Source organism: Atractosteus spatula, chromosome 11 (genome assembly GCF_055471065.1).
Source record: "Atractosteus spatula isolate fAtrSpa1 chromosome 11, fAtrSpa1.hap1, whole genome shotgun sequence".
Lineage (NCBI taxonomy): Eukaryota > Metazoa > Chordata > Actinopteri > Semionotiformes > Lepisosteidae > Atractosteus > Atractosteus spatula.
The window spans coordinates 33,442,200-33,460,634 of record NC_142716.1 but is presented as its reverse complement, the minus strand read 5'-3'; the positions used below and the strand labels follow the sequence as shown (position 1 = coordinate 33,460,634).

Here is an 18,435-nt window from a genome sequence, read left to right as displayed (position 1 = left end):
TCAAGGTACAACAGCAGTGTCTGCTGTAGAGGTTCGAACCTCCAACTTGTTAGTCATGAGTCCAGTGGTTGCCCACAATGGCAACTTACATTTACAATTAAACTTACAATTAAACTCTTCATGCAGAATTTTTCAGCATTCTACCAAATTGAAATACACAAATTGTTTTTTTCCTTGAGTTGTACTGTATATGTAAATATCAGGATGGTTTTAACACCAAAGACGAAATTACAGTTTATACATTCCCTAGCAAAAAGGCAGCTTTATATTTTCCAAACAGCACAATCCCACACAAGGCTTCCAGAGAGCATGACAGCAAAGTTTGTATATCATATGATATAAAAAAGAGAAGTCATTAAAAAAATAAAATAGATTGCAAAAAGCCTTTCCAATACCGCACTTCCACAAACTGCTATTTACACACGGAGGAGCTGCTGAGATGTGTGATGAAGTCCACATTCTGTCGAAAAGGACAGCTCGCTGGGTGATGCATGGGGTGATTGCAGGGGCACACAGTCCTATTGAGGGAGGGTGGGATGTGAATTTGGGGTGCAGGGCTGCGGTGTTAAACAGTTCGCTCCTGTCAGTCGAATCTTCCCAGGAGGAAGAACCACTGAAAATCTTCATAGATCAGAGCCTGACCTCCACATTGCTGCCCACATGGCTTTGATTCGCCAGCCCTTTCAGCAGTAATCTCGCACGGTGATTAATTGAGTGCTCCTGATAGGAGCGGTTTTAACGCGATCACCTGGGAGCCATGTGCTTGCTGTCTGTAAGCAACAGAAGGGACTGCTTGGGAGAGTGTGGAGCTGTGCAACTTAGCCGTGCTCTGGTGAGGCTGGAACGCAGGAAACACGCCAATGATCTTAATCAAATACAGTAGAACACAATGTAACCTCACTATTAGGGACAGACTCCTGTGCAGTTATGGAAACCTGGTTGAACTGAGACCCCATGCTGGATTACACTGCAGAAGCATAATATTTGCTTTTGAGCACAGCAGCAGTACGTTGTATGGAATCAATTTTTAAAATGTAATCATAATTAAGTGAAACCCAATGAAAACAAACAAGAAAAGGCAATACAATATTCCCTTTTTTAGTAGAAGGGTAAAAAATGCTGAGCAAACACTGTTTCGAGTGCAAAAGGTCAATTGCCACAACACTGAACAGTATCATCCAGAGAGCACAACTCTAATTTTCTTAACAATCCTGACAGCAAGCATTGTCTCTGAAGAACAAACGCTTTTGCTTTTCTTTTATGGACGACACCAGAAATCAGCTGACTTTGTATTTCTGTGCAAGGTTCTTACTGTTTTTGTATTTTAGACATCAGAAAATAAGAAAAGTCAGAAATGAGAGGAGGCCATTCCACATTTCTAGTCTGGAAGCTGATAGTTAATTGTCCCAAGCATCGATGTCCTTCTCCTTAGCCGCACCTCTTGTTCCACACTCCCACAGCACTTTGTGTAAAGAAGCGCCTCCTGTTCTCCATTCTAAAAGTTTCCACTTGTGTCCCCTGATCTGCGTTTCAGTGTTCACTCTGAAAAAGTCCACTGGGCTGACATTGTCAATATCTTTGGGGGTTTGTAATATTATAACCTCAAAAAGCATCTGGTGCCAATTTCTGGACAGCTATCTCTTCAAGAAGTTGGTGACAAAGGTTGTATTCTAAATAAGACTTTACCAATACATTATACAATTTTAACATGCCCTGAGGCAACTTCCACTTTTTAAATTACATATCCTAACATTTTGTTTACCTTTTTAATTTTCCACACATTGTCGGGAAGATGTTAATGATGTATCACCTCAGTTTCCTATTTTGTATTTATAGTTTATGTTTCTAGTGCTTGCATGCAAAACCCTGCTCTAGTCTACTTTCAACATCATTTGCCAGGTGTTTGGCCTGTCATTAATTCTCTCGAAAGCTGTTTTATTTTTGTCTCCAGCTTCTATGACTTTGCATTATACTGTACCAAAAGCACAATTTGTTCCTTTTACCTTTTCCACGCTCCACAGTGTACTCTCTTCTTTTTGTACTTACTGGGAAACTTAATACTTGCTTTTACCATTTGGTGTTAAAGGTAAAAAAGAGTCGCTTTGTTAAGTAAAATAACCCCCCTTGAAAAAGTGCTGCTGTTTGGACATGTTGCTGTCCGGTGTGGTTGTGCTGCGCTGTACAGTTCTCTTTTACAGTTTAATCTTTTACATTTCTGAGTCTTGGACAAAGGAAAGCACCATCTTTTTATATGAAGCTGGTACTTAAACTGGCTTGAATTGCTGACTTGTCTTTTAAGGGAAGATGAGAAGTTAAAGACCTGAAAGCAGATCCAAAGGTGTTTTGACACGAATATACAGATGGCAAACCAGGTCGTGACATGAGCCTGATGTACAGGAAACCTCAGGAATGCCATAAAAGTCATAGAGTGCTTCTCTAACTGAATAGAAAGAAAGGGTTCATGTGCAATTATCACGCTAACAAATTGCTTATAACCCGTAATTTTCAGCTTCTCGTTTTTTTTCCCCTTAATAGCAAACCACAGTACGTCTGTATCCTATAAAAAAGCTGAGATTGACTTAATTATGCTTTGTAAAACACAGTAATCCTTGTTAATTAATGGAAAGTGCATTTGGAATTCTGTAGATGTTCCTTTGAGATGTAAGAGAAGAGTGCCTGTAATTACCAGATCAAATAAGGGCTCAACTGACACGCTCAGTTTAGCAAACCTGCAATTCCACAACAAAAGAAACACCTTGAAAAGAATTGCGTGTCTGCCATGAAAACACTCTGGCTTCCCAGAGCACAAACGTATCTATATACAGTACTGTATATCACACCTGTTGAACAAAGTACAGTAGAAATAAGCATTTCATAGGTCATTTTTATACTCAGCAGTTAAAGCTTGCAATAGTTTGCCAAACTGTATTATTGCATCTAGAACAGTGAGATTCTTCTCAAAACTAAAATTTTTATTATTTGCTAAAAATGAGCTATAGTGCATTGAAAATCTTCTTCTTGTACAGAGTTGTCCTTGGTTGCAAATCACAGGTACTGCTTCCGTATAGAGTAGGTGGTATGCAGGAGTGGCAGGGCTGTCTTGCACATATCAAGTCGGACTCCTTGAATCAAACATTTCTCACATTCTCACAGATAGCTCAATCTGGGAAGAAAGCCTAGTCTTTTTCTATAACAAATAATAAACAATTGAACAAAAGCCAACCCTGAGCAAGACTAAGGCCATGGCCTTTGGGCCCACAGACATGCTCTGTGCTGCATTGATTCTGGTGAACAACAACAGGTCTATAGTACATTACACCAGCATTGCAGTGAAACTTGTGTTCTTACTGGGTGCTGGCCCTGAATGAGCAGAATATGGGGTGGGCACATTTTATTCCCCTTTTAGAAACAGAGGTCTGTGATGAGCATTTTTAAGAGCAATGCATATTATAAGCAATGCATATTCTGCTGTCCCAATTTTTAATTATTTATCTTTTTACCGCATCATGTGCAACGTGTTCCAGAAGTATGTGAATACCAAAGGGAATTAGAGGTTTGAACTGACCAAAGACTGCATATGCCTTCTAAGTGTTTCAGACCCTGTGAGCCTTGTACCTGTCAGGAGATACCAGTGTCTCACTCTCACCTTCACCAGCCTCCTTTTTTCCTCTAATTTTCCTTTTCAGCGTGTCGGAATACCTATCTCCATCAGCCCTGGCCACCAGCCAAAAAACTAGATTTGTTTCTGTTGTTCAAATCTTCTGTCTGTAATGCTGGGGATGAATCAGGAGTCAATCTGTTTGGCATCATTCTTCTAATGGCACTGTGTCTACTGAGTCTGCTTGGTGAAACTGCTCCCTCCTATCCTGTCTGTTACCTCAAGGGTATGTGTTCCAATGTACTTGTACATATGGCAATAAACTACTCTACTACTAAAAATTGGTCTAGTTGAAATAAACCGTGAGGAGGCAGTTAATTGCTCTAAATTTTGTTTGTATAAAGATTTCCTTTGCTATTTTATTTGACGCGCTTATTAAGACTCTAGCTTTGTAAAGAAATTCTGTTTCTTTACAAAGTGTAGTGTCAGGAAGGCAGATCGCTCATTTTGCAGGATCCTGTTGAATGAGTCACAGCAGCTCTTAATGACTAATTATAACTCAGTGGGAGTGAATTTCCACATGAGGGAAAGGAGCTGGTATGATAGACTCTGTGTGTGATTAGTCACACCTCTGTGATCAAGGCTAATTATGAGGCTTGTGAGGGCAGCCAGGAGAAGAAGGCAGCAGTCTGTGTCATGACTCCAGTGTAGTAGCATGCTTGTGCTGTATTAGATTGTAATTAGTGGGAGAACACCATACTATTTGGAGCTGTGTCTGGGGTGCAAGTTCTGATTAAAAAGTGGTGTTTCTGGGCAACCAGGATCAGCTGGTGGTGATAGTTATGGGGGAAATTAGTGGTTATTAATCAAAATCTGTCACTTGCTGAAGAGAAAGATAGCAGAGTGGTAGTGCTTGTAAAACTGTTGAACTGGTGTTAAGAATTAAGTTGAGTTTAGCACACCGGTGACTCTGACTAGAAGAGACAACTTATCAAATATTGTAAATGGGTTACCTGGAGTTATTGAGTGGGATACTCCAGGGCTTGTTGACCTAAGTGATTATTGAAGGGCAGATTCTCTTTAATTTAACATAACTCGAATCAATAGAACCAAGTGAATATCTATTGTAAGGAAGAGGGGCATGCAGTCTTCCCCAAGAGGGGACCAACATTAGATCCAGGATCCCAGAGGGGTCTGAAAGACAAGGACAGACCAAGCAAACACAGTGTTGGTGTTGTTGCATTAAGGGATTCATTCCTGAGGGGTGATATTGTTGTAAAGCATATCTCGGTAATCCTCCTGTCAGGATAAGGCTTAAAGGATAGGAGACTTTTATGGCAGCTTTTGTTCATTTTATCTTTGTTGAGCCTTTGTTTTTGTGTTTGTCTAGGTTGAGCCTAGTGTTTTTTCTAAAATATCTTCTCTAACACAAAAGGTTAAGCCTTGTTTTTCTCATTGGTGCTCAATAAAGGGGGAATTTCAGATCCCTGTGTGGTTTTTGTAGTGGAAAAATCCACCTCCCTAGGCCTAGGCACACCAGGGGCATCTCGACACTAACACATCGGGACAACTTCATCACAAGCAGGCAAAGTCGGGCCTGGATTTGTTACGATGTCCGTGAACCTGTGAACAGTTATATCACTTCCATTAAAGTGACTTCACAAGTAAAAAAAAACCTTGAAAATGTTGCATCTCGTATACCGATATCAAGGAATCTCAGGAACTTTTGAACTTTTTTTTGTGATAAAACAAAATGCAACTAATGGACATTTTTGTTCCTTGCATCTGCATCTAATGGCTGTGTTTTATCAGGAGGGTAGTCTGCTCTTTTGGCTGCAGATGAATGATGATAAATGATCTGTCAAAGAGGAGGGTGCCATTAAGTTTCCCAGTTAAGGGATTTCTGTCTCCCATGTTTCAGGTTTCTAAAGCCCTCAAGCCCCCTCTCCCTTTGTTCTGTTGTACCCCTGGACAGCAGCGACTCTACTGCTCCAATTAGCACTATCAGGTCCAGTCAGTCTTCGCTGGGCCTCGCAGTGATAAGAGGCAGGAGAACACAGGTCCCTTAAATCAGGGATATGATTTATGGGGTATGTTAAAAAAAAAGAAACCCCCAAGATACCTTATCACACAGAACCTATTAGCTAAACTAAATCAAGCTTTTCTGGAAAGGTTAGTGGGGTTGTGGAATTGACATGCAATGTTTTTGTGTTTCCTAACCCCCTTCCACTGTTTAATTTCTCCCTGTATTTGCCAGTTATTAGTAATTGATACAGTAAGTTGCAATTAATTTTCAGTATCAATTAACACGATCAATAAATACATTTTTATATAAGCTATAGGCTTGACACACCTACTTCTTAAGATATTAAGATTGTTGCATGGTCAGATTTTCTTTCTGCATCTACTACACTAGTATATCCAGATCTTTCATGTAGGTTTTCATCAAACTAGAATGTCCTGCTATCCAATTCTGTTTGCAAAATTTGTAGATAATAACAGCATGCATACAGAATACTGATGTATGTAATATTTCTAGACATATAGTTAAGTTGTTGCACTAAGCATCTTGTAATGCATGCTAAACATTAAACTGGAATTATCCTTAAATCCATGTTTTACTGTAAGCAACATTTAGACAATCACTGGCCTGGTTTATCTTCCACATTGCTTCCGCTTAGAGCTGAAATTACAAAACAATTTCCTTTGCCACAACATTCTTCCTTCTTGTTCTGTAACACAGTTTACAGTTATTCTAGGTGTTTTTGCTTCTACAAAGTTTTACGAACTGCACTGCTTCCCATCAGACAAACTGTCCCGACAGTTCTCTTTGATATAGACCAAGTTGTTTTTGGAAAAGAAACTAGGAACAAGCTAAGTGCTGATTAGGAAATAATTACTCCTGGTCTTGTTTTTCACCTGGATGTTGCCTAGGCTAACATATGGTTGCTTCTGCCTCTGTAGGTATTCATTCTTGTGTATATCTGGGTAGCTTCAGTAACAACAAAACAAATCTGATGTACAGTACACCAGCAAAGCACAAATATAAAGAAATAAGTTATATTTCACTCTTTATTGCTACAAACCCAGGCCGTCTGTTAGTTTATTTATTGCTTCCCCACACCTACATAAACACCCTCAGAAAACCTACATAAAGAGCAGAAAAACAGTAAATTGCCCAGTAAAACCAAGAGTGAAACTAAAATATACATTACGTTACTGAGAAATGAAAGGATAAGAGAGGTGTAAAAATGTCAAACGTTTTATAGTTTCTAATGGATTTGGGTAAAAGGTTTGACAAACCCTGTCTCCTGCTGCGCTGCGTGGAGGATTGTATCTGCTAGAGAAAGGAGCTCAGAATCATCACATGTCAGATGCAGTACTGAACTGTTCGCATGTAATAAGCAGTTAAACAGAACCTAAACCATTCAGTGCCCTATACTGTATGTGGACAGGAGAAAATTCAAACCTACTTTAAATTTCAGAGGAAATAGATATGATTTACACTGGATGGGTTAGATGCGAAGGTACAGTAGTTTTGAGCTGCAGAATTCTGGACTGATACTGATACTGAAGCTCAGTAAATAAAGTAAGGCATTACAATAGTCAGATCTGAATGAAATCAAGGCCAGGATTTCAGCATCTGAACAGAGCAACGTCATACAGATGGTGAAAAGGATAGCCTTGTGACCTTTGAACCTAGCTTCCAACGACAGCCCAGGGTCAAAAGTAACTGTAAAAGTCTATTTTTTTAACTTCCAACGAGGATTTAATTTCAGTACTGTCGGTGCTAACACAGAAGTCATCAATTTAGCAAAGCTCGTGTTTGGATAGCAACCTCGGTCATGTCAGTTTAGCTTGACATTACTATCAGATGGGCTCTTGTATAGTGCACAGTCTACACCAGTAGTATCTGGCCTTCAGGTGTATCTGAGTATCAGCATAGCAGTGAAACCCAAGTCAGCGACCACAAATAATCTGGGCAAGAGGCAACATGTAAACAGAAGAGGCTCCAACACAGCCCTGAGTATATGCCTGAAGCACATCAGACTATAAACTGCATGTATTGAATTATTCACCGATGTTCAGTAACATAACAATACAGTAGACCTGGCTATCCCTTTCTATGTGGAACTTTATTTAATAATTTAGAAATATGTATGTGTTACAGGCCATCACCACTGTTAATAAGGCTCTGAAACCGGTTATCTTCACGTTAACAGAAGACGCCGAGTCTCCGCATATGAAACCCTTTTCACGACTTCAATTTTACATAAAAAGTTGAGAGTAATCACGCATGCCAGGCAGAGCCTCCACAACCTCCTTTGAGAGGTGGTTCTCTTGCTCCATTCGGTTTTTTGCTTTTCAGATTTCATTTGGTCAAAAATCCTTGTGTGCCTGACACAAACAGGACACCGGGCCGCACGGGCCTGCAGCCTGACCTGTGAGGTGTCGTGGTTGAAGATGACGGTGCCGAGGTCCCCGCAGTTGTAGTGCTTGATGAGGTCCTCCGTGGTGTAGGAGCCCTGCAGGCTGCCTGCGCGGACACTCTCGTGCTGCAGGAGGGTCTGGTTCAGGGCAAACAGCACCTGCAACACAGCGCACACAGAACACGACTAGTTCACAGGGCAGCGACACCACTGACCAGCTCATACATTGTTTATGGAAACACAGATCTCAGAAACACAGATTCCACACAGAACAAGAAAAAGAAAAAATAATGCCAAATGCCTGCTGTAAAACCTGCACTATTCTTTTCCCGTTTTTCATTTGTTCTGAATATAATAAAATCACACAGTTCACGGAGGAGCAAAATCTTATATGGCGCATTAGAAAAAAAATTAGAAGAAGCAAGTCCACACTGTGTACATTTTTAATTTCATTTAAATTTCATATGTACAGTACAATCAAAATAGGCAGCACAGTGCCACAGTCGTTGGCATTGATGCCTCGCAGCACTGGGGCCCTGGGTTCAATTCCGGACCCGGGCTGCCATCCATGTGGAGTTTGTATGTTCTCCTCATGTTTGTGTGGGAGTCCTCCAGGTGCTCCGGTTTCTTCTCACAGTCCAAAGACATATCGGTAGGTTAACTGGCATCTGGGAAAATTAGCTCTGGTGTGAATGTGCGTCTGTGTCTGTGCCTGCCCTGTGATGGACTGGTGTCCCGTCCAGGGTGTACCCTGCCTTGTGTCCGTTGCTTGCTGGGATAGGCTGTGGCTGCCCTACAACCCTGATTCGGATAAAAAGGTTAGAAAATGGATCGATGTATATTCAAAACAAATGATTCAATTGAAAAGGACTATCATCGGGATGCTCGTAGCATTACACAAGAGGTAGACATCTTAAAAAATGTTGATTTCATAAATTCCTCATTCACAGTGACTTGACTTACATTATGACAAAACCCTTTTTGACATATACTGTACACGTTGAGTCGCCATTTTCTTATGTTGGCATTTTCTAAAATATACTACCTTGAAAAATGGATTGCTTTAGTCCTAATTTATAAAGTCTAAAATGTTTCTCATTTTACATTTATTTATACATGTCTCCACCTCCCCACCCCTATGGGTCAGCAACACTATCTGTGCTGTCTTGCTTCATGAAGCAGACTTGAAATAGGATATCTAAGAAATCAGAAATTGGAAATTGAGGCTGTGGGAGTCTGAAAAAAGTTAGCCAGCCAGCCATGTGGTTAAAACCAATACCTTGGCTTCTTTCAGGAACAACTGGTAGAGATCCTACTATAGCAGACAGCACACTTTTCTCTGTTGCGCCACAGTTCATATTGCTTGATCATCTGATTTAAAGGAAATGAGAGGTGGAGATTATTTGTGTATCAAAGGAATGCATGGTGACAGGTTGTCCCATTGCAGGATTGTCATTTCCAAGGTCCTGCCACTAGAGGTCGCCTGATAGGGCCTCAAAGACTTGTAATTCTGTACTGTATAGCTTACTAATTGTGTAATTGACTAATTATAATGCATGTTCCTAGATGGCTTTAATTGGTGGTCTTTGTGTTGATAAGGATGTGAAGGTGCACGAGTAGGCTTGGGTTGAAAATGTCTGGTGAAACAGTTCTTTTTTGAAGAATAATTCTTTTGTAGGAAAAGTGTGAAAGTTTGGACCTTTGGGAAGCTTCTGTGCGAAAGTACAGTTTTTCCTGCACAAACATCCTAGAGGCATGTTGTCTAAGATGTGGAGTTTTCATTATGGGAAATAGATGACTTGGGTTTTATTTGTGTTTTTATTTAATAAGACCAAAAATAGCTCAGTGAAATGTGCAGTTTCTTATTGATTAATTTAAAGATTTTTATTTGACAGACACTGACACGCATGTCCACTACAAAGGTTATAGTGTAGTCATGAAGGAATTGTCATGTTGCCATGAAACACAAACCAGCAGATACCATCGTCTTAAATCAGCTGCTGGCGTTGCTAAAATTGAGCTAAAGTAAACACTCCGAATCAAATATATAAAGAATCTTAAGGATGTATTTCTCTGGTTTTTCTCAAAATTAATCTGTTGGTTAGCACAATAAAAATGCTTTCAGTTTATCTTTTTGAACACCACTCAAATAAAAGGGTGTAATTCTACTAAAGTTGGGATTATTTTTTTATTTAATGAGTCTTGGCAAAGTCCCAGTATCAAGGAAAGGAAAAAAAAAGCAATTTTAAAAATAGACACTGCTGCCTTTCAGGGCTCAAGTACAGCAGATTTACAGCAGCAATAAAAATAAGAGTAAACCCACTTTAGAGAGGATTTATAGTCTCCAGGCAGCAGCAGTCCAAGTGACAGAGCACCTGACACCATGACAGGGATAACCAGCGTGCTGCCCGCCCCTTCCACCTGCTCTCATAGGCCAGGAAGACAAGATGCAGCTGTCAATCATAATTAGGTTTTCAGACAGACCATATGTCATGGCCCTTCTTAGAGTTCTGAAGAGGTTAAATTTCACCAAGTGGCACATAGTTTCCCTGAGTTCCTTGACCTCGGGGAAACTCAAAGTTCCTCTCTACTTGTTACCAAGCTCCATTGCGTGGAAGCCTGTGAAGATCGCAAGGACTTCTGGTCTTTCCAAGTAGTGGAAGCCAAGAGAGATTTTAAGGTTTTTCATTTGTATTTTCTTCCCTCCTAGATTTTAAACTGGCTGTTGTCAAAGATAGACTCACGGGTTTGCACGTGCCAGGTATGCTAGGACAGGACTGAAAAGGGATTTAATTTGTGCGATGAAATGGGTTCCTACATCAGCCAAGATGGCTGCTTGACTTCCATGTTGTTCTCAAAATTCAAAATTCCTCTGTCTTAAACAGGGTCTAAGTCTGGGCCATCACTAAACCAGGTTTCTGATGTGTCAGAAGATGAATGACCTGCAGACCGGAGGAGTCTGCCTACACTTGCTCAGTTTCCTGTGTGTGACTGCAAAAAAAATCACCAAACTGGGTGAATTTATATACTGTAAAAACAAACTGGTATTTCTGCTTCACCATTGATAAGTTATTAATCAGGGTAATATCCATGTTGTTAAGGTAGTACAATTACAGCTTTACACCAGCACAATTTGGTGACCTCAGCAAATAAAAATGGAAAACATTGCTTTGAAGTAAAAAAAGCTTGTAGTTCTAGGGTATGTTATTTCACCATAATAATGTGAATTCCTTCCCTGGAATTATTTTTATTATTATTATTTTTGGTCCAGCTTTTAGAGTATAAACATTTCATTTTTTAAAATAAAGTAACATTGTCACACTGTTTTCTTAGGCAATGTAATTGTAATTCATGTAATCAATGTAATTGACTCATTCCTAGTTTATGACCTTGTAAATTATTTAATTGCTCCTGAGGGTTTCCTGTGTGTGTGCTGACAAGTGGGCAGGCTCCCGTGATTTTACAAATCCCCTTTAGAGATGTACTGTTTTCCGTCACAAACATCGACGCTTGTGCTCATTATGTAGCCCATACTTGATTAAGAAAGCATGTGACAATACGGTACTATTTCTTGGCTTGTGTGGTGCAGACATCAGTAGAGAAGGGCTGAATTCATATAAATGGCATTACAGGTAAGGGCTTGCAGTCAGCCATATCCCATGGATTTGAAGATACTGATAGTTCCTGTAGTTCAAAAATATGGACCTACTTGGAAGATAAGTTGCTCATGGATATTGGAGGACCAGATGGCTGCCTGGGCACCACATTGCACACTTCACCTAGGAAAAGCAGGCAGAGGTAGCAGAGGACTGAATTATCAGATAAGCGCAAGACGTGGAGATTCCTGCGTGGGATATTGGCTGCCTGGTACCCAGGTGGTGAATCTCTTGAGATGAGCAAATGGGCTCCAAGACAGAGCTCGGGGCCTCCAATTATCATGGTCCACATTGGAAATCAGGTGTCTACCTAACAAGTCACACGTACTTTCTGATACCGGGACACATTACCAACATATTCAAAAAAAACAGATATGCTTGAAAGTACATATAAAATAACTCATGATATGCTTGAATTTCAGTGTCGATTTCCCTTACGTTTTCTCATTTGGTGTTATTTTCATCAGTCATTTCATCCCATTTGAAAAGGTGTTTAAACTCCAAACCACCTTAGCTCAATATTTTTTTGCCATCCACGGTGTGAAATTGGGATTTCGTACCATGAAACATCATAATTTTTTCGAATGAGTTTGGTTTAGGCTGTTATGGTGGTGTGTTGGTTAGCTCTTTGGTCCTCGGTTTGATTTGGGGGATCTTTTGTGTGGAGTCTGTGTGTTCTTGTGATTGTGTGCTCCAGTTTCCTCCCATAGTCCAATGACATGCTATCTTAGTTAACCGACACCTGTAAAGGGCGTATCCAGCTTGTGCCCGCTGTCTGTTGGGATAGCCTCAGGGTCTCCATGACACTGTACTGTGATGCAATGATTATAGAAAAAAGAACAGATTCTATGCAATCCACTTCTAATTGTCTGTCATATTTTATTTCATACTCATTCACTATAATGATATCATTCTCTTTGGAATTTCATCTGTGTTGGAAAAAAAGCCATTTTTACCAACATTAAGCCTCAAATGAAGTAGCGGGAAAGTCCGATTTTTCTACTATTAATGTCCAACAAGAACGTTAACCTTTAATGCAAATATGGCACTGAAATGTTCCTTTGGGTTCCCTTTCAACATAACTTTAGTGACGTTCTGGAAATCTAAAATGATGATCAGATTTTCAGGAATCCTTAGAATAACAGCGAAACGTCACATCAGGGGCAACTCGGCTTTCAGTTAGCACCTAACTTGCAAAAACTGTCTGGTGTTTCTCTACTTCAGGTTGAAAAAGGGAGCTGTTCCTTGCAGTACTTTGAATTGGGAAAAGAGGTAATTTAAAAGGATCCCCTTAGAGAGAAGTAAGCCGGGGTGAATGGTAAACCGTGCCTGACAGAGGAAGAGTCTGTGCCCCAAGTGAGCAGATCATCCATCAGCACGGAGAAAACACAGGTTTCTCTGGAAGTCCTCACTGAAAGGTGATGCGTTCTGCTTGAACAAGAAATGGTTAATTCCCAGTCCGGGCATTGGTCAGCCAGCAGATGATATGAAAACATTTTCTGTTCAATATCCCTTTTAAAGCTGAACTTGTGAACCTGGGAGGCTCATTATTGCCTCCGGTACCTGACCTCATCTGTCTGCAGCTCTTTTCCTGAGCCAGGGGGTTGTCAAGTCACACAGCGTTACAGACCCAGAGAGTTAATGCTTCTGTGAATTGGGGAGGGATGCAACACTACTCCATACTTCACTACTTTTATTTTGGAGGTTAACTGGCCTGCTGCTTGTTCAGATAGACCAGCTATGTGACAAGCGACTACACAGTGATTGTTTTCTCTCACTGTAAATAGCCACTGTGGCTTTTCAAGTACCTTAATAAAATCTCTGCAATCTCCCTTTCAAGTCAAGGATCAAATCCAATAAGACTGCAAATTCTGGTTTGTTGTTTCAGTTGTTGAGACGGCTCTGTGGAGACGAATCTTACAGTCCAGAATATTCTAACACTTTTCTCCTCTCGTTTCTTTTGCATCCTTCCCTCTTTTCTTTCCCCTAAAAGAGCAATCATTTTTCAGACATGTTGCACAAAATCTCTTTTCAATTACAGACCTCAGCAGGAATTTGTTTGCCAAACCGGTAATCCGTAAATGGTTTAATCCCTAATTCTGTATTTTTGCATTGCATATTTTGCTGAATAATTGCAGCCTCCTGCTGATTTTATAATAACAAGCCATTACATCGCATTTGCCTTTTGTTGTTTTTTTTCTTGCAATCTCAGGTCAGTAACGGCTCCTGTAGTGTTGTGTTTTTATCCCCCGCTTGCCTTAGTGTTTGTAAGATGGCCCACGAGCCAGGCGGCATCCTGGCTGTGTCTTTCTAGTGGTGCCAGATACAATAAGGGCTGTGGGCTGCCCAGCTGGCAGAGGTGGACCTGCCCTTTGTAGTGGTGCCAGGAACAGGGAGTTTCCCTGAGAACACTTAACTGCATGGGGGAAGGGGGGTGACCTTCACAGCTGGGTGGGTACAAGGCTTTTTCTAGTGATACACAGTTCTGCACAGCCCCTGGCCTAAGCCTTATTGAACTTCATTGTAAAGATACCAGTGTACAAGTGTAGCAAATCATACAGAGATTTGCGGTGAACTGTGGAGTGAATTAGCCCTAGAAAAACAAAGGAAATGTGTACTATAAGCAATGTGACAAAATCACTTTGGAAACTATCAAATTATCCCAAAAAGCTGCCATTGCAAACCTGCCAGTATTCCTACCTGTGCGTTTTGGAGGGCTGACGCAGTTATGAAATATGTTCTCCACTCTTTTTCAAGCTCTCAGAGCACATTCCTGTCTTAGTAACAGGAAAATCAGAGATACCAATAATAACTTCTTTCACATGGCTCAGTTGAACAGAATTACAAATGTAAGGAATTATTTGTCAATGCTTTCTTACCTAGTTTATCAGGGTGGTGCCCATACTGATGTGATTTCTTTGTGAAGGTTTTCACAGAACCAGACTTTGGGGAATTTCCGATCATACCATCTTTCATTTCTTTTGAGGTACTATTCTTTGACAATGTACAAAAAGCGGTCATTTCAAGTTTAAAAAAACAATTAAAAGATGTAGGAAGATGTACAGTCTAAAACTATAGCTAATGCTGTGGTGTTTAACCACCCCTGTAAGTATCAGGTGTTCATTAACAAACTTTGGGACTCCCGCCTGGAGCACAACTGTACTAAGACATTAAAATTTATGAGAAAAATTGAAAACAATTCATCTGTCTAGCAGGGCCTTGGCAATTTGAAAAAAAGAGAAAACCCTCATCCGATAGAAAATGAGTTTCATTAAGAGAGAGAACAAATCCAGATGGAATATATTTAGAATTCTGAACTGTTTTAGAAATGACAGCATTTGTCCTTTCTCTGGGTAATTTATGGGCACAGCTTTATCAGCATGTCACAGAGAAGGCAACATTGTTCTTTGGCAACATTGCAACAAATGGCCTATTACAATACAGCTTACCAGAACTGGCTAACCCTCAGTTAATGAACTAATGGGTTTAAGAGGTAATAACAGTATGTACAAAAAAACCACAGGAGCTCCAGGATGCTCTTATTCAAGAATTAAACTTGCTCCCATAACTCTGCACACTCTACAGTATGTGATTGGTTGGGCATACAGGAATGCATGAAGTGACACTATGAATTGAGAGAGACATATGGGGTACTATTATTTTACAAACAGGCTTTTAAAAAATGTATAAAATTCCCCTAATGTTTGGTGAAGGTGTCAGATTCTGTTGGTTCACCCACCTATCCCATCATCCATCACAAGAAAAGCTGGTAATTCCTGGTTCCATGGCAACCCAGAATCTGTCTGAGGAAGCCAGAGGTACCAGGAGACACATCGCACATTTCAATGATCCAAACAAGGCATGCAGCAAGTCCCTTGGCGATGAGGGGATCACCTGAAATTTGTTTTGTTTTGTTTCTTACTAATTTTCAGAATGAAGCTAAACCAAATTGCAAAACACCATTAAGAACAAAGAGGTAGAAAAGTGGAGGCTCACAGTAAATTGAAAGGTTTTCAAGATGAGAGAAAGCATTGTCACAGTTTTGTCATCTACTGTAGTACTTTCCTTTACAAATACTTTTTCAACCATGTCTTCCTTTTCTTTCACGTAACCTCAGACTCGTCTGGGCCTGTGCTTCACTGCCATCTCGGCACTTTGGAGTGTTGCTTGTCCAATGCCACTGGCCCAGCGTGTTGTGTTATGCAGTTGCACAAAAAATGGGGATTGGTCAATCGTCTTTTTACAATGCCCACATTTTGTCAGATTGTTTAAGTAATTGTGAGAGCTTGATGGTAAGTCAATAATAATCGCCAACCATAAAAACAAATTTTCCCAATGGTCTGGTAGTTCAGGCCTTAGATACGACCAAGAGTAGGAACAATCCTTGTAGAGCAGGCTGGATAAGTGAAGGGGCTGGGGACCTGATAGTACCTTTACAATGATAACTATGTACAATACTACTAGAAGAATGCTATTAATGACTTATAGGCTTCTATAGAGAATTGGGATAATTTTATATAAACCTGTAAGGTTATTGTTCGAAGGGTAAGAGGACGTTGTACAGTAGATATGAAGAAACTGACTGACCTCTCTCTAAATGTTGTGTGAGACTGCAATCACTGGTCCCATTGGAAGGCAGATAAAATGGAAGTTGGAATGGGAGCCCTTGAACTTTCTGAAAAGTTCCTCAGTTGAGCGCTGTGAGGCTAATACTCGCCTATCCAACCATGTCTTAAACACCTTCTTCTGAAAAGCCCAAAACATTATAATACTTTTTAAAATGGGGCTCAGCCAGACCACCTGAATCTGTGGAGTGCTGTAAGGTTGTCAGCCAGAAACCTTGGCTGCTGTTCCCTCCAGATGAAACTAGTTATAAAAGAATTAACTTGATCTAGGTATTTTGGTGGGAATAAAATGGAAATCATGGAAAAAATAAATTTGCCTTCGGTATGCATTTTTGTTGCCTTGAGCTCACCGCAGTAAAAGTGTAATGAAAAAATGATTTTCCATGCAGAATTGAAAGCAAAGTATTTCTGACTCTCCTGGAAAGCCAGTGTTCAGAAACCAGGAATTTACTGATTTTTGTATAAAACAAGGCAATTGACTTTGAATCAAATTTGGTTTCACAGTTGATTATTACAATTTTCGACTGTGCTTTTATTAGTTTAGCATTATTTTATTAGCAGTGAACAGGTGCTAATAATGGCTTGGAAGGACTGCATTTCTCCCAGTGAGTTTAAAACTCTTTACAGTCTCCAGTATTGTCTGATGCATATCTAGGGGGTGAAAGGCAGAGGGCGCTCCTGTCAGAAGTCCCCATACTGCCATGCAGAGTGCCAAAAGAATGATAAACTCTGCAGCATGTGGGCCACAGATGAATGATGTCTCCCACATGTGTAGATTACAGGCAATGCTGGGATAATCAGCTTTTTCTTGTCTTTCATGTTCAGTCTTCACACACAAGCATTCCCAATGAAATGTTTCAGAGTATGACTGCGATGCAAACCTGTAATAAAAAGATACTGTATTGAGCACATACAGTACTGTATCTCCTTAGAGAAGGAATTCTGTCTTCATTCAGAGGCACAGTATACTGTAACTCCATTGCAAATGGGTTCATTCTATTTGAACTGTAAGTGTGAGTGCACTCGTCCTGTAAGAGGACAGGCGCCATGTCAATACTGATGCCTTCTAAAAATTAATTTAAAGAAATCATTAACTGACTTAAGTCTGGAGAAGTTCACTGTGTTTATTCTTGGCTTTGGTCAATGACTATTTCTTATCTAGTTCCTAAATGTAAGATGGGACAGGGGAACCACATCGGGAGTACATGTACTTGTCTCATGGCAATGAGAAGAGAGTGAGCTCATCACGATCTCAGACTCCAGCTCAATGCCCCGTTGTCTGATCTCCCCGGGCCTGAGCAGTAAAAGACTGATTTATCTGCAGTGCCTGTGAAGGTCATGGAGGATCACAGACGAACAATGACCTATAGAGCAACAGGGGGTAAAGAATGCACAGTAAACCCCAGCGGTTTTTCTGCTCCTGCCCACACACCTGCTACTGCCCTCCTCTGCACACACCTTTCCTTTCTGGGCCGTCAGAGCCACACTGGCCACCACCCACCATGAGTGACTATGACCCCAGCCTGCCCTCACAGCTGAAATTGCCCACTTCAAAATGCCGAGATCACTGCCTATCATTTCAAACGGCCACTTTCTCTACCTACTGTACTGTGTGTATCCTCAGTTTCCAATAACCGGTGGAACCCTACATGTAGACTCACAGAGAGATGTTTCCTTTCCCATTGATTTATCTGCTCAGACTCGGAGGGATTAGTTCTACGAATGGTGTTGATATACTGTAAAATGTAATGTTCACAAAAAAAAAAAGGTGTTGATATGAAAAGAGCCTGAAATTGAATTTCCACGTTCAAGAACTGCTGACAACACTTACAGCACTTTGGCACTTTTCTGTGTGATAGCTTTAATTTGTTTGAAGGTAAGCAACCCTTTTAAGTAATAAAACCTGGCAGTGGTAGAAAGTACACCAGTAGATCTTGGCTGCGTTGGGTTCCCAATCTCAACTTGGAATTACACAGTGACCTTGGCAATCTCTTACAGAGTGGTCGAAAAATCAGCAGCTCTATACAAAACAGCACGGTACACTCAGACAGACTGGGAGGCCAGGCAGACATCACCCGAGCTGAGACATGACATAGGAATTTTGATATGTTGTTCTCCAATTTTTT

General features: G+C 40.5%; 1 protein-coding gene across 1 annotated transcript in view; it reads right to left on the bottom strand.

Moving 5' to 3' along the window:
* trabd2b (TraB domain containing 2B) overlaps window positions 1–18,435 on the bottom strand; it is a 93,199-nt gene that overhangs the window by 30,635 nt on the left and 44,129 nt on the right. Inside the window, exon 3 of the mRNA XM_088927909.1 lies at window positions 8,041–8,187. Within this exon, the coding sequence (XP_088784035.1) occupies window positions 8,041–8,187 (147 nt within the window). The remainder of the gene's footprint in view (window positions 1–8,040; window positions 8,188–18,435) is intronic.